Source organism: Larus michahellis, chromosome 2, assembly GCF_964199755.1.
Source record: "Larus michahellis chromosome 2, bLarMic1.1, whole genome shotgun sequence".
Lineage (NCBI taxonomy): Eukaryota > Metazoa > Chordata > Aves > Charadriiformes > Laridae > Larus > Larus michahellis.
Window position 1 is genome coordinate 160577290 of NC_133897.1, and position 12231 is coordinate 160589520.

Here is a 12231-nt window from a genome sequence, read left to right on the forward strand (position 1 = left end):
ATGTATCCCAAAAATATAGTGTATGCACTCTAATTCAGTCCTGAGGGAAGGGAACAGATTCTGTGACTGTGATATAGAACAAAGAGCAATAGGTTTGTACCTGCTCCGTGCAATTGCTGCGATGCAGCACAAACCCATCTTCAGTCAGCAAATCCATGGAGTTCACAGGATCACAGACTCACAGAATGGTTGCGGTTGGACAGCACGTCTGGAGGTCATCTGGTCCAACCCCCCTGCTCAAGCAGAGACACCTAGAGCCAGTTGCCCAGTTGTCCGGTTGCCCTGACCACAACAACCCTATTTCGGAGACTCCACAACATCCCTGGGCAGCCTGTGCCAGTGCTCAGCCACCCTCACAGTAAAAAAGTGTTTCCAGATGTTCAGAGGGAACCTCCTGTGTTTCAGTCTGTGCCCATTGCCTCTGGTCCTGCCACCGGGCACCACTGAAAAGAACCTGGCTCTGTCCTCTCTGTGCCCTCCCTTCAGGTATTTATATGTGTTGATAAGATCCACTTGAGCTTTCTCTTCTCTAGGCTGAACAGTCCCAGCTCTCTCAGCCTTTCCTTATAGGAGAGTTGCTCCAGTCCCTTAATTATCTTTGTGGCCCTTCAATGGACTCTCTCCAGTATGTCCACGTCTCTTTTGTACTGGGGAGCTCAGCACTGGACACTACTTCAAGCGTGTCTCACCAATGTTGAAGAGAGGGAAAGGATTGCCTCCCTCAGCCTGCTGGCAACACTCCTAATGCAGCCAACACACAATTAACCTTCTTTGGCAGAAGAAGACATTGCCAGCTCATTTTCAACTTGGTGTCCACCAAGATTCCCACATCCTTTTCTGCAAAGCTGCAAGTTTTTGCATACATTGACAATGAAGATATTAGACTACGCAGGATTCCATTCATGCATATCTCTCTGTCTCCCAGCTACACAAGTAGTTTTTAACCAAACCAAGGCAAAACTCAGAACATCAACTCCTTATTCTACAGAGCTTCTCTCTCCTCAGGTCTCACAAATAGCTGTGAATCGTGACATTCTGAGATGAAACAGGCTTCAGACCCTCAGGCTAGGTAAAATATGTATGTGTAGCTAAAATATCAAGGTAGGTGAAACATAGGTGAAATATAAAGTTAATAGTGGAATAAAGGCAGCTCTCAATCACAATATGAAGAGATAATATTCATTTGGCCAATTTAGGTTTGACTTTCTAGGCAGGCAGCAGATTTGAATATATCCAGAAACTCTTTGAAATATTTACATTTTCTAAGGCACTGATCATCCACAAAGAGACTAGGAAGATGTATGAGTAATAAAAGCAGGTTATGGGATAGAAAACTGATAGTACTTGAAATATCCAAAAGACAAGTAAATAGTAAACAAAACTGTTCAGAAAGATTTCAAAATTACTTTATCAAAATGGCAAATGTCAAGGACGCAGTTTCAAAGAAATAGATTTAGGAAAGCATAAATTCTCATATGAGTGGATTTGGAACAAAATACAGATCTTAAGCAAATGAGTACAATTTTCGTCATTCTTCAAGCTCCTGGTGAAACTGCATGCTTGGTGCTGCAGTGACAGTTTGTGATTTAATGAGAGGCTGTCCATGTAGGGAAAGACAGATGGTATGGGACTGGAGCGCAGAAGAAAACATAGAAGGTATAGAACCACAAGGGGGAAAAGCCAGAAGCTGAAAAATAGCTTTTTAGTTACAGATACTAGTTGTGTAGTCTTAGAATTAAATCAAAGCACAAAAAGAAAGAAATGACCCCTAATAGCAGCTGAAGGTTCATCCTTCAGAAGAAAATGCCGTTATTGATATATCCTGGCAGATTCATATGTATCACCATGTCCCACTGCTCCTACACAGCGGAGAAACTTACTAGAGGGCAGAAGGGTCAGGCTAGAGCACCAAGAATTTGTTTTTTTCCTATAACTATCCTTGGACAGGGTTACCCTATTTCTGAAAGCCAAAAATATATGACGCAGTCTTAGAGGCCTCAAAAGCAGCCCAACTTTCCAAAGGTATAATGGTATAAGAGCATGATGTTGAAGAGTTGATTAACCTCTCCCACAGCTCCCCGAACCTCACCATTCTCACCTCCAGAACTCTACCTTCCTAAAACTTCCAGCTCCCTGTCTGCTCCAAGCCCCTCAGTCTATCTCTGCTCTTCCTGCAGGTCCAAGAACCCAGTCTTGCACCAGGCAACATCAAGTCCTACCTTAAATGCCTTCTTGTTTATGCCAGCATCCCACCCGTTAAGCCCCAAACCTCAAGGTACCTCTGTCACTCAGATTCCCTCTGCCCCTTGTCTTATTCTGGTTCACAGTGCTGCATGTTCCCTGTATTTAAGCTCTAATGCCCTTTAAACTTTGAGTGGTTGCTGGCTGGCCAACTGTTACCTCTCTCACTGCCTCCTTCAGTAAGGCATGACCTCCAAGGTGGAGGGAGACTTTTCACAAGGGCATGTAGTGATACGACAAGGAGGAATGGTTTAAACCGCAATAGGGTAGATTAGATATCAGGAAGAAATTTTTCACTGTGAGGGTGGTGAGGCACTGGAACAGGCTGCCCAGGGAAGCTGTGGATGCCCCATCCCTGGAGGTGTTCAAGACCAGGCTGGATGGGGCTTTGAGCAACCTGGTCTAGGGGGAGGTGTCACTCCTATGGCAGGGGGGTTGGAACTACATGATCGTTAAGGTCCATTCCAACCTAAATAATTCTATGATTCTATGGTTCTATGAAAATACCACTTAGCTATCCAGGGTACAAGCTACATTTACCGAAACCATAGGAAGACACACAGTGGAGAGGAAATAAAGTGGACATACCTACCAGTTTGCTCTCATTTACACTGCAAAAACTGGGCTGGGCAAGGAAAAGAGAGAATACAAAACACATTTTAAGCCAATTTCCTTTTACTTGCCAGCAGAATTCTCAACTGACTCGAATCCTGATCAGCATGAACACCATACAGGCAAACATCAGAGCATGGGTGAGATAGGAGAGCAAAGAATTAAGAATATTAGTGGAATATGACTTCTAGACAGGCTTCTTTAAGTACTAGGGACTGGTGTGCAGCATTTTTCAGTTGAAACACCACATTGTCATAACATTCTTGCCCTGTGATTACATATACTTGGTACAGCCGGTCAGTGGATCCTTTCCAGCCAGGGAGGACACAAAGGGAAAATGAATTAAGCAACGCTTGTTCTGATCACCTGAGACGTGAGAGTACTGTATCATTCCTGTCCTCGAACCAAAAGGTTATCTTCCCACATCTGTGTGCCACAAAAATTTTGAAAAATTGATTTGTTTTTATTATTTCACAGGGGGAAAAAAAAGTAGGTAAGTTGCTTATTTTCAGTTATTTGAAAAATCCACCTTCTTACACATTTGCACAATACTGCATGTTTTGCAGAGTCTCTTTTCATATATAAAAAGCTGATTTTGTTGAAAATGAAGGAAATACAAAGAGTTCTGTTAATTCTGATTTTCATAATGTTCCTTTAAAGAGATCTTAAATCCTAAGGTTTGGCTGTATGATTAAATTGTCTTTCTGGAATGTTCCTTTTTTGGAAAATATGTCCTGATGGGAAAAGCTAGACTGAATAACTGTAGCTAGCCAGATGTTACCTGTAATTCAGAAACATTCCCAAGGTACTCTCAACATTTTAGGTATCTTTGTATGATGCCTGCTCAGATTATTTTACATACCTTTGGCATGCTGACAACTAAGTGGCCGGTTGTTTGTGATCTTTTAGCAGAGCTGATGTCTGGCTTCACTTCCTCAGGGAGAACAAGCTGAAATGGCTATGAGAAAATATGAAATTGAAGTATATCATGCTAAAATATCTCTTTTTTTTTCCTTTTTTTTTTTTTTTAATTAACCTGGACAGAACACGTGAAGAAACATCAAGAAACATCACTGTCACATCCTTTGATCTTAAGCACAGTATAGGTATAAATCCTCTCACTTTATATGTAGTATTACTAATCCTAATAAATGATTAGCATGCTAAACAGCTTTTACTTACAAGTAAATTCATATGTGTATTCCTGAATTGCTGTCATTCCTGAAGTGACATTTCTAAAGAAGGTTATAAAATGATGCTTGACTTATATTAGCAATTAAATGAGAAAGATTATCCAGCCTGTTTCAGACGTAAAGTAATTCTGAAGTTTCGTTTATGCAGTTGGTACAGTCAAAAATAGGGATTTTGGTTTACTGTTTAAGTACTTTGAATTTTTTTTAAAAATTGATGATAAAATTAAAACTAATGAGAAGAGAGAAAACTGGAACAACATCTTAAATGCCCTTTCAAAAGAATATACATACATTAGTTTCTGTCAGCTATAAATTCCAGATTGTAAAATTGCTAAATTCTAGCCTCGGGCAACTGGAAAGCTCTCTTCTTTGGTGAATTATGGTACACTGTGTGAGGGGAATAAGAAGCGAGAAGGAGAGAAATCTCATTTCAGGCTTTGCTCGTCTTCTGGTTAGGTCTTCCACAGTTTATTCGTGGTCGAAAATTGTGCAAGTATGAACGAATGGTTTTTCTGCATAAGTGCACACGGTTAGTAACTCAGAAAAGTCAGATCCAGAGCCCACTGAATAACTATGGTAAGCATTAACTCTTGATTTGAAATGAATGTAGTAAGGAAACACTAACCTTTCCCTTCACCAGTACTCGTATGTAAGTTGGCTGGACATCAACATCAAGCAGAGAAGTGTCCAAGTGTCTTCAGAATGAGATATAAATAAATGAATCAATCTACATTACAGTCCAGTAAATAAGCAGTGCAGACCATATAACTCTTAAATGGTGATTTCACAGCTTATAGAATACAAACTTTAATTTCAGTTAGTAATTTCTATGAAACATTATTAGGATTTAATGTCTTTGGAAGAAAAACATGATCTTCCTGTGTGTTCACAGAATGTCAATTCAAACAATGTCTAAATTCTGTCAACTAAGAATTCAAAATCTCTGTGGAAAATGAAAAGGTCTTTCTTCTATTAATTTAGTGCTTTACATTAATATGAAAATTAATTTATTTGCTATTTAAAATTGTAAAAGTATTTTATCATTTTTCTTTCTGAAGACTTCACTAGTGAATTATAATGAATTCTTCTTTATCCATAGAATTTGCTGGAAAACAATGACCAGAAATACTTTGTATGCCCAGAAAACACAGTACTTTTAAATTTCAGTACTGTCAAACAAAATTTGTGACCTGTAAAAGCTCCACTTTAATATCTACTCTTCATCATGTGACAAATACACTCATGTTTCTGTGACCTACGAGTGAATGCACAAGTACTTATTCCCTATTTCCCTTCTGTTATAAAGTTAATTCTCAGATGAGTTTTTCAAACTTTTTAGTTTGCATTTCTCACAAGGAAGCATAGAATATTACAACATGTCCAACATTTTATTGCACCTGAGCGGATTTTCTGAGGCTCCAAAAAGAACATGGAGCCGGCCTCTTTTGGGGGAAATTAATGAGCTTTAAGGGAAGAACGCCTGGCATGAATAGTGTTTCTGTGCTATAAAACTAGTTCAAGCTTTAATCTAACAAGTTCCTATTATGGGTAAATAAGTTTGTGGGTTTACAGCTCTCTCCTGAAGTGTGGGCAAGGCCACTGTACTGCTTAGTAGTATGAATTGTCAAATAGTTATCTGGTTTTCTTGTCATATTTTGGCCTGGTTCAACCAAAGTTCTTCCAGGCAATGTCCTGGCACAGTTTGGGAAATAGCACGGGCCATGGACTTTTTCCAGAAAGAAAGGAAAATAGGACAAGGTTAATGTATTCTGTCTTGGGAAGAAGAAGAATTTAACTAGAAGGACATGAACTCTACTGGAGCACTTGTAGGGCCTGAGAATGGGCAAACCCCACATTCCCTAATATTGCAAATGAAGAATGGAAAAGATTTTACATACATCTAAAAGCACTGGTGTAGAGGAAACCTGCTTGTGGAATGCAGGAAAGATCAATTCCAAAAAGGACTATTAGACTCATTCAGAACAGTCTGAAAGGTTTTTGGTTTATTCAGATTCATTTCTTTGGCACAAACTTCAAGATTGATTCGGTTACCCCCTATGTTATTTGTTTGCCTCTCATTATTTGCTTTCCTCTCATTACAGAGAGGAGTATATTTGAAAAACTGTGTATTTGAATTCAAGAATGGCAAAAATTAAGAGGAAAAAAAATACCGACCTGTAAACAGCAAGATCCAAGATGATTTGGTTGTTTTCTTCATCATCTTTCAAAGAGAAATGAAGCCTAATAACAATAACAAGAAACACCTCCAGGATAATTACAATTGAAGTGAATAACCAAACATTATGGCATAATTCAAATTCAACTGCTAGCAATTTTAGATGAATACAAATATCATGTAGATGTTATGTCACGTGATCATTTTAGAAGCAGTTGCAATTTTCCTCATAAACAGAAAACAATACTGGCATTTGAACCAAAGTCATTCTTACATTTACTTTCTGTTCTCCCCACCCAACCCGCAAGAAACAAACAAACAAACAAACAAAAAAATACTGCTGAAGGTCGGTTAAAATTCAGATCAGACTGTCAATGCAGAAAGAGAGACATCTGCTGGTGAAATCTGTCTTCTCTGTTAACATCTGCATAGAAAAAATAGTTCCTGCGAAGCCTGGAACTTGGTAATTCTAATCTTATCATACGTTAAAAAGAAAAAAAAAAATGCATCTTTTTTCATAGCAATTAATTTGCCCTGAGTATAAATATCTGCCTGTGCATTTTCAAAATAAAACACAGTTTGCACGATATCCTTGATTCTACAAGCTTTATAATATTTGTTGAAAATGAGACTGCAGATTGTATCAGCTGCATGTTTGTGATCTGCTGGCTGAGTTCTTAAAATTGTGAAAGAATCTTACCAGTTATAAATTGAAAAGAACACCTATTACCACAGCTGTAAGGAGATCTAGTCTAGGCTTACAAGTTCTGCTCATATACTCAAACATTTCCCATGTATTGAAGTAGAGAAAAAACAAAATAAACCCCACCTATAAATAAGAAGATTTTTATAAATTAGTTATTAGTATAAAATTAGAGGGTTTTGCTTAACGTAATTTATCTGGAATATTTCGGTGACATTAAAATCCTTAGATACTTTGGGTTCAGGTAACAGAAAGCAGCTCAAATGTTAAAAGTTTAGATGATACATTTTTTCATCAATCAAAATATTTGCCAGATACACATTTTAACTCTTTGCTCTCCTGTATTCTGACACAGTCAACTTGTAAGAAAGCTTATGGAGGTTTTAGTTTATCGGCATTTTTTAACGGAAAACTGCACAGAATGCAAAACAGCTTTGCTTCCCGTTCATGTTTTTTCTCTTCCTGCATCACACATTTTGAGAATTCACTAAAACATGAAAGGTGAAAAAGAGAAAATAATTGTATAATTTTCTAGAGGGAAGTTTAACCAGAATTGTTCTCAGCAGCATGCAGCCATTCCTCTTGCTAACCTTCCAAAAGAACATCAGAGAAGCTTGGACATTGCTTTGGACATTAGACTTTCGCACTGAAGCAAAAACTTTGGAGAATACCATCTGTCTACTTGTGTCTCTTTATTTATTTCTCTCCAATACATTGCCATATTGCGCTGAAGAGCTGTGATATTCTTGTTGAAGCCATGACAAAAACTGCTCATTGATCTGTCTTTACGTGGGCACAAAATTCTAATCCAGAAACCTTGGGTGACATAAACAGGACTGCTACTATCAGCGAAATCTAGAGGACTGGATTTCTTCTAAAAAGATAGCTAGAACTTTACTCCAAATGTCTCTGTTTTTTAGAGATGTAATCAAATTCTATTAATGCAAGATGTAAGCTATTTTAGACTTGTATTCTTTGAACTAGAAAATTGTTTAAATTTTTTTTCCGTGAACACATTTTTAACAAAAAAATACATCAATACAACGGTAAGTATCTTCTGGTAACGGAGTGATGGAAAGCACATGGGCTCTTCTGCCACTACCTTTAATTTTCCCTACACCACTGAAAATTATGCACCGATCGTGTAATGTAGGTTTTCAAATTCCTTGAAATTGCATGGATTTATAAATTTTCAAGATTTAGAAACCATTCTTCATGCTAACAACAAGCATGCTCTTAGCTTTGATTTTGCAGCTAAATCAGTCTTAAGATGGAAAAACTTGTTCAGAGGGCAGCAGACAGGTAAGTGACTTTTTATCAGTCTCCGTTCTCCGGGGAGCCGTTTATAAGGAAATAGTGTTTGCACTCTCTATCTCCTGTTCTCCCTTTAGAAAAGGAAGGCCTCGTTCAAGCGAAACCAATCGTACCGCTATTAGCAAGATTCCACTATTAGCAACATGCTTCAAGAAAAGACCCTTACCATAGAAGGGAAAAGAATAAAATGTCTTACATCTTTTACAGAAAAACAAGCTTTTCTATCATCAAAGACCTTTACTTACTGAAAACTAATTCTTTCCAGCATCAGAGCATAATTTTAGAGGTCAGTTTTCCCACCAGAAATATAATACTGCAACGAGAATTTGTCAGCCCTCTTATTTTTGTATTGTCGCGTATCTTGGAATAGTTGCCCAAATCAACTATAGAGAGGTTAGCCTGTTTAGCCTCTTAACATTACGTACTTAGGCACATTCACATTCAGAACTTTTCCTTCTGCAGTGACCAATGTCCGAGGAGGCTTCTCTCTCTTTTTTGATTCCCTTAACAAAACAGAAAGAAAAATGGTTTATAATTTCATATTCTATTATTTTATGTCATAGCAAAAAAGAAAGAAGAGGATGGCAAGAGGTAAGAATTATCTGATATTTGATGTTAAGGATACAACTTATTTTAGGAAAAAACCAGGTTATATCAAATGTCCAATTGCACGTTAAATGCATCACGTAAAGATGAGCAAGTGCTTGTAATATTACATCTTACATTGATAATAACTTCTTCTGTACGTCACAATGTCCATTATCAAAGAGTAATATATCAAATTTATGTGGTATAACTTAAGAAATCAGTGACTTGCTTAAACATATGAAATGGGACGTTTTTCTAGTTATGAATAGTCATACTAATCATGAGGTATCATTACTGTTAACTGATTTGCAAGCATTTCTAAAAAAAATTTAATCACGCTAACAATTTCTTTTACTGAACAAATGCTTGTCATATCTCTAAATAGCATGTCTATCAGTCACTATTCTGCACTAGTAAATAGAATTATAATGGTGAAAAGATTACGAGCAGCACCAATTATGACACAGTATGACCAAAGTGTGTGGCATGTAGATTATTTATTGATGCATCTATTATGTTTTTGTTGTGTTCTTCCTTCAAAATATACAATATATATTACTGGTGGAGACTTTAATCATCACTATCCATGTTTGGATATCAGCAATTAAACTATATCTGACTTTCATTTAGTGCAATGAACAAGCTACCTTAAATTTATCTGACAGAACAAAGCAGATCACTTTAAGATCATTAAGACTTGTAGTACTGGGATTTTCCTGTAAAAATGTTTAGATGATAAGCAAGGAGAGGAAGAGTAAGGAATGTTAGTAACATGAAAAGGAAAAATCTGCTTGCACCTCGGTAAAAAATGTCTATGTTTTCTTTAAAAATACAGTACTGTAATTGTTGCTTTGCATTAATCCACTCTTCAGCTGGTCAATATAGTGTGCATAGCTACTAAAGCACATCAAAAAAATAATTCTCAAAAAGAAAACAGTGATACACTGCTTTTTGTGTTCCCAAATCTATTTCTTACTGTAAGTTCAAGATTAAGAGAACCCTAAAGGTTAATCACTAATGAGGGAAATAAATTATATGAGATTTACAGAATCACAGAATCACAGAATCACAGAATTTCATGGCTGGAAAGGACCCTTAAGATCATCGAGTCCAACCAGACAACCTACAATCTCTGCCACTAGAGCATGCCCTGAAGAGCCACATCTAGACGTTTCTTAAATACCTCTAGGGATGGTGACTCAACCACCACCCTGGGCAGGCTATTCCAGTGCCTGACCACTCTTTCAGTAAAGTCATTCTTCCTAATGTCTAATCTAAACCTCCCCTGGCGCAGCTTCAGACCATTTCCTCTGGTGCTGTCATTATTCACTTGGGAGAAGAGGCCAACACCCACCTCTCTCCAACCTCCTTTCAGGTAGTTGTAGAGGGCAATGAGGTCTCCCCTCAGCCTCCTCTTCTCCAACCTAAACATGCCCAGCTCCCTCAGCCTCTCCTCATATGACTTGGTCTCCAGACCCCTCACCAGCCTGGTAGCTCTCCTCTGGACACGCTCCAGCACTTCAATGTCCCTCTTGTACAGCGGGGCCCAGAACTGAACACAGCACTCGAGGTGAGGCCTCACCAGTGCCGAGTACAGAGGCACGATCACTTCCCTGCTCCTGCTGGCCACGCTATTCCTGATACAAGGCAGAATGCTGTTGGCCTTCTTCGCCACCTGGGCACACTGCTGGCTCGTGTTAAGCTGGACGTCCCCCAGCACCCCCAGGTCCTTTTCTGCCGGGCAGCTTTCCAGCCACTCTTCCCCAAGCCTGTAGCGCTGCTTGGGGTTGTTGTGACCAAAATGCAGGACCCGGCACTTGGCCTTATTAAACCTCATAGAGTTGGCCTTGGCCCATCGATCCAGCCTGTCCAGGTCCCTCTGTAGAGCCTTCCTACCCTCAAGCAGATCAACACTCCCACCTAGTTTGGTGTTGTCTGCAAACTTACTGAGGGTGCACTCAATCCCCTCATCCAGATCATCGATAAAGATATTAAACAAAACTGGCCCCAAAACTGAGCCCTGAGGGACACCACTGATGACTGGCCGCCAACCAGATTTTGCTCCATTAATCACAACTCGCTGGGCACGGCCATCCAGCCAGTTTTTAACCCAGCGAAGAGTACACTTGTCTATGCCATGATTCTCCAGTTTCTCCAGGAGAATGCCGTGGGGGACGGTGTCGAAGGCCTTCCCAAAGTCCAGGTAGACAACATCCACAGCCTTCCCCTCATCCAGAAGGCGGGTCACATGGTCATAGAAAGAGATCAGGTTGGTTAAGCAGGACCGCCCTTTCATAAACACATGCTGGCTGGCCCTGATCCCTTGGCTGCCCTGCACTTGCCATGAGAGCTCACTCAAGATGATCCTCTCCATGATCTTTCCTGGTACCGAGGTCAGGCTGACAGGCCTGTAGTTCCCCCAGTCCTCCTTCCGACCCTTCTTGTAGATGGGCGTCACATTAGCCACCCCCCAGTCATCTGGCACCTGCCCTGTTGACCAGGATTGTTGATAAATGATGGAGAGAGGCTTGGTGAGCTCTCCTGCCAGCTCCCTGAGTACTCTTGGGTGAATCCCTTCTGGTCCCATAGACTTATGTGTGTCTAGGTGCAGAAGCAGATCATTGACTACTTCCTCCTGGATTATGGGTGGGTTGTTCTGCTCTCCATCCTTATCTTCCAGCTCAGAAGGCTGAGCACCCTGGGGATAGCTGGTCTGACTATTGAAGATGGAGGCAAAGAAGGCATTCAGTATCTCAGCCTTCTCCTCATCATTGGTTGCAACTTTCCCCCCCACATCCCGTAAGGGATGGAGATTCTCCCTGGCTCTCTTTTTGTTGATGTATTTATAAAAGCTTTTTTTGTTGTCTTTAATGTTAGTGGCCAAGTTGAGCTCCAGCTGGGCTTTTGCCTTCCTAAATTAGATCACCTTCGGGGAAAAAAAAGCGTAAAAAAAGATTCAGTCTATAAATACAATGGATTTGAAGAAATAAAAACATTTGAGTGGAGCTACTGGAATGACTACATAAAACAAATTCTGTCTAAGAAAGATGCACAACTCCTATTCTATTGTATAAATCAGAGCTTTAATGAGGGATTTGTGGGCTAGCAGTTCCTACACCTGAATCCCTACTCTTGACACTTAAATGCAAAGCAAATGAACCACCACTCTGTTCTAAAGACACAGTTCTCAGAAATGCTCCAGGAAATTACTTCCTACTACCTCTTACCTGTTAGTAATCTGTTTCTAGATGAAATCTGTCTGCTCATGTGAACCATTTCAAAGCAAATTCAGTCATGTCATAATCATCAGACTTTAAGGTAACTTGTTTAACTTTGTGCTGAGATGAGCTGAAAGGCCTTGTTTTGGCAAGGCCAAACAGGAGATCCTGTGGACCTACTTTTAC

General features: G+C 39.5%; 1 protein-coding gene across 5 annotated transcripts in view; it reads right to left on the bottom strand.

Moving 5' to 3' along the window:
• LOC141739827 (dynein axonemal assembly factor 11-like) overlaps positions 1–12231 on the bottom strand; it is a 57981-nt gene that overhangs the window by 13728 nt on the left and 32022 nt on the right. For 4 of the 5 annotated variants that reach the window (XM_074577854.1, XM_074577856.1, XM_074577857.1 and 1 more), the window contains 4 exons: positions 8665–8742; positions 6222–6287; positions 4672–4741; positions 3716–3811 (listed from right to left, as the gene is read on the bottom strand). In XM_074577854.1, the coding sequence (XP_074433955.1) occupies positions 3716–3811; positions 4672–4741; positions 6222–6287; positions 8665–8742 (310 nt within the window). Of the gene's footprint in view, positions 1–2833; positions 2867–3715; positions 3812–4671; positions 4742–6221; positions 6288–8664; positions 8743–12231 lie in introns of all 5 variants that reach the window. The other variant, XM_074577855.1, reaches the window with a different exon arrangement.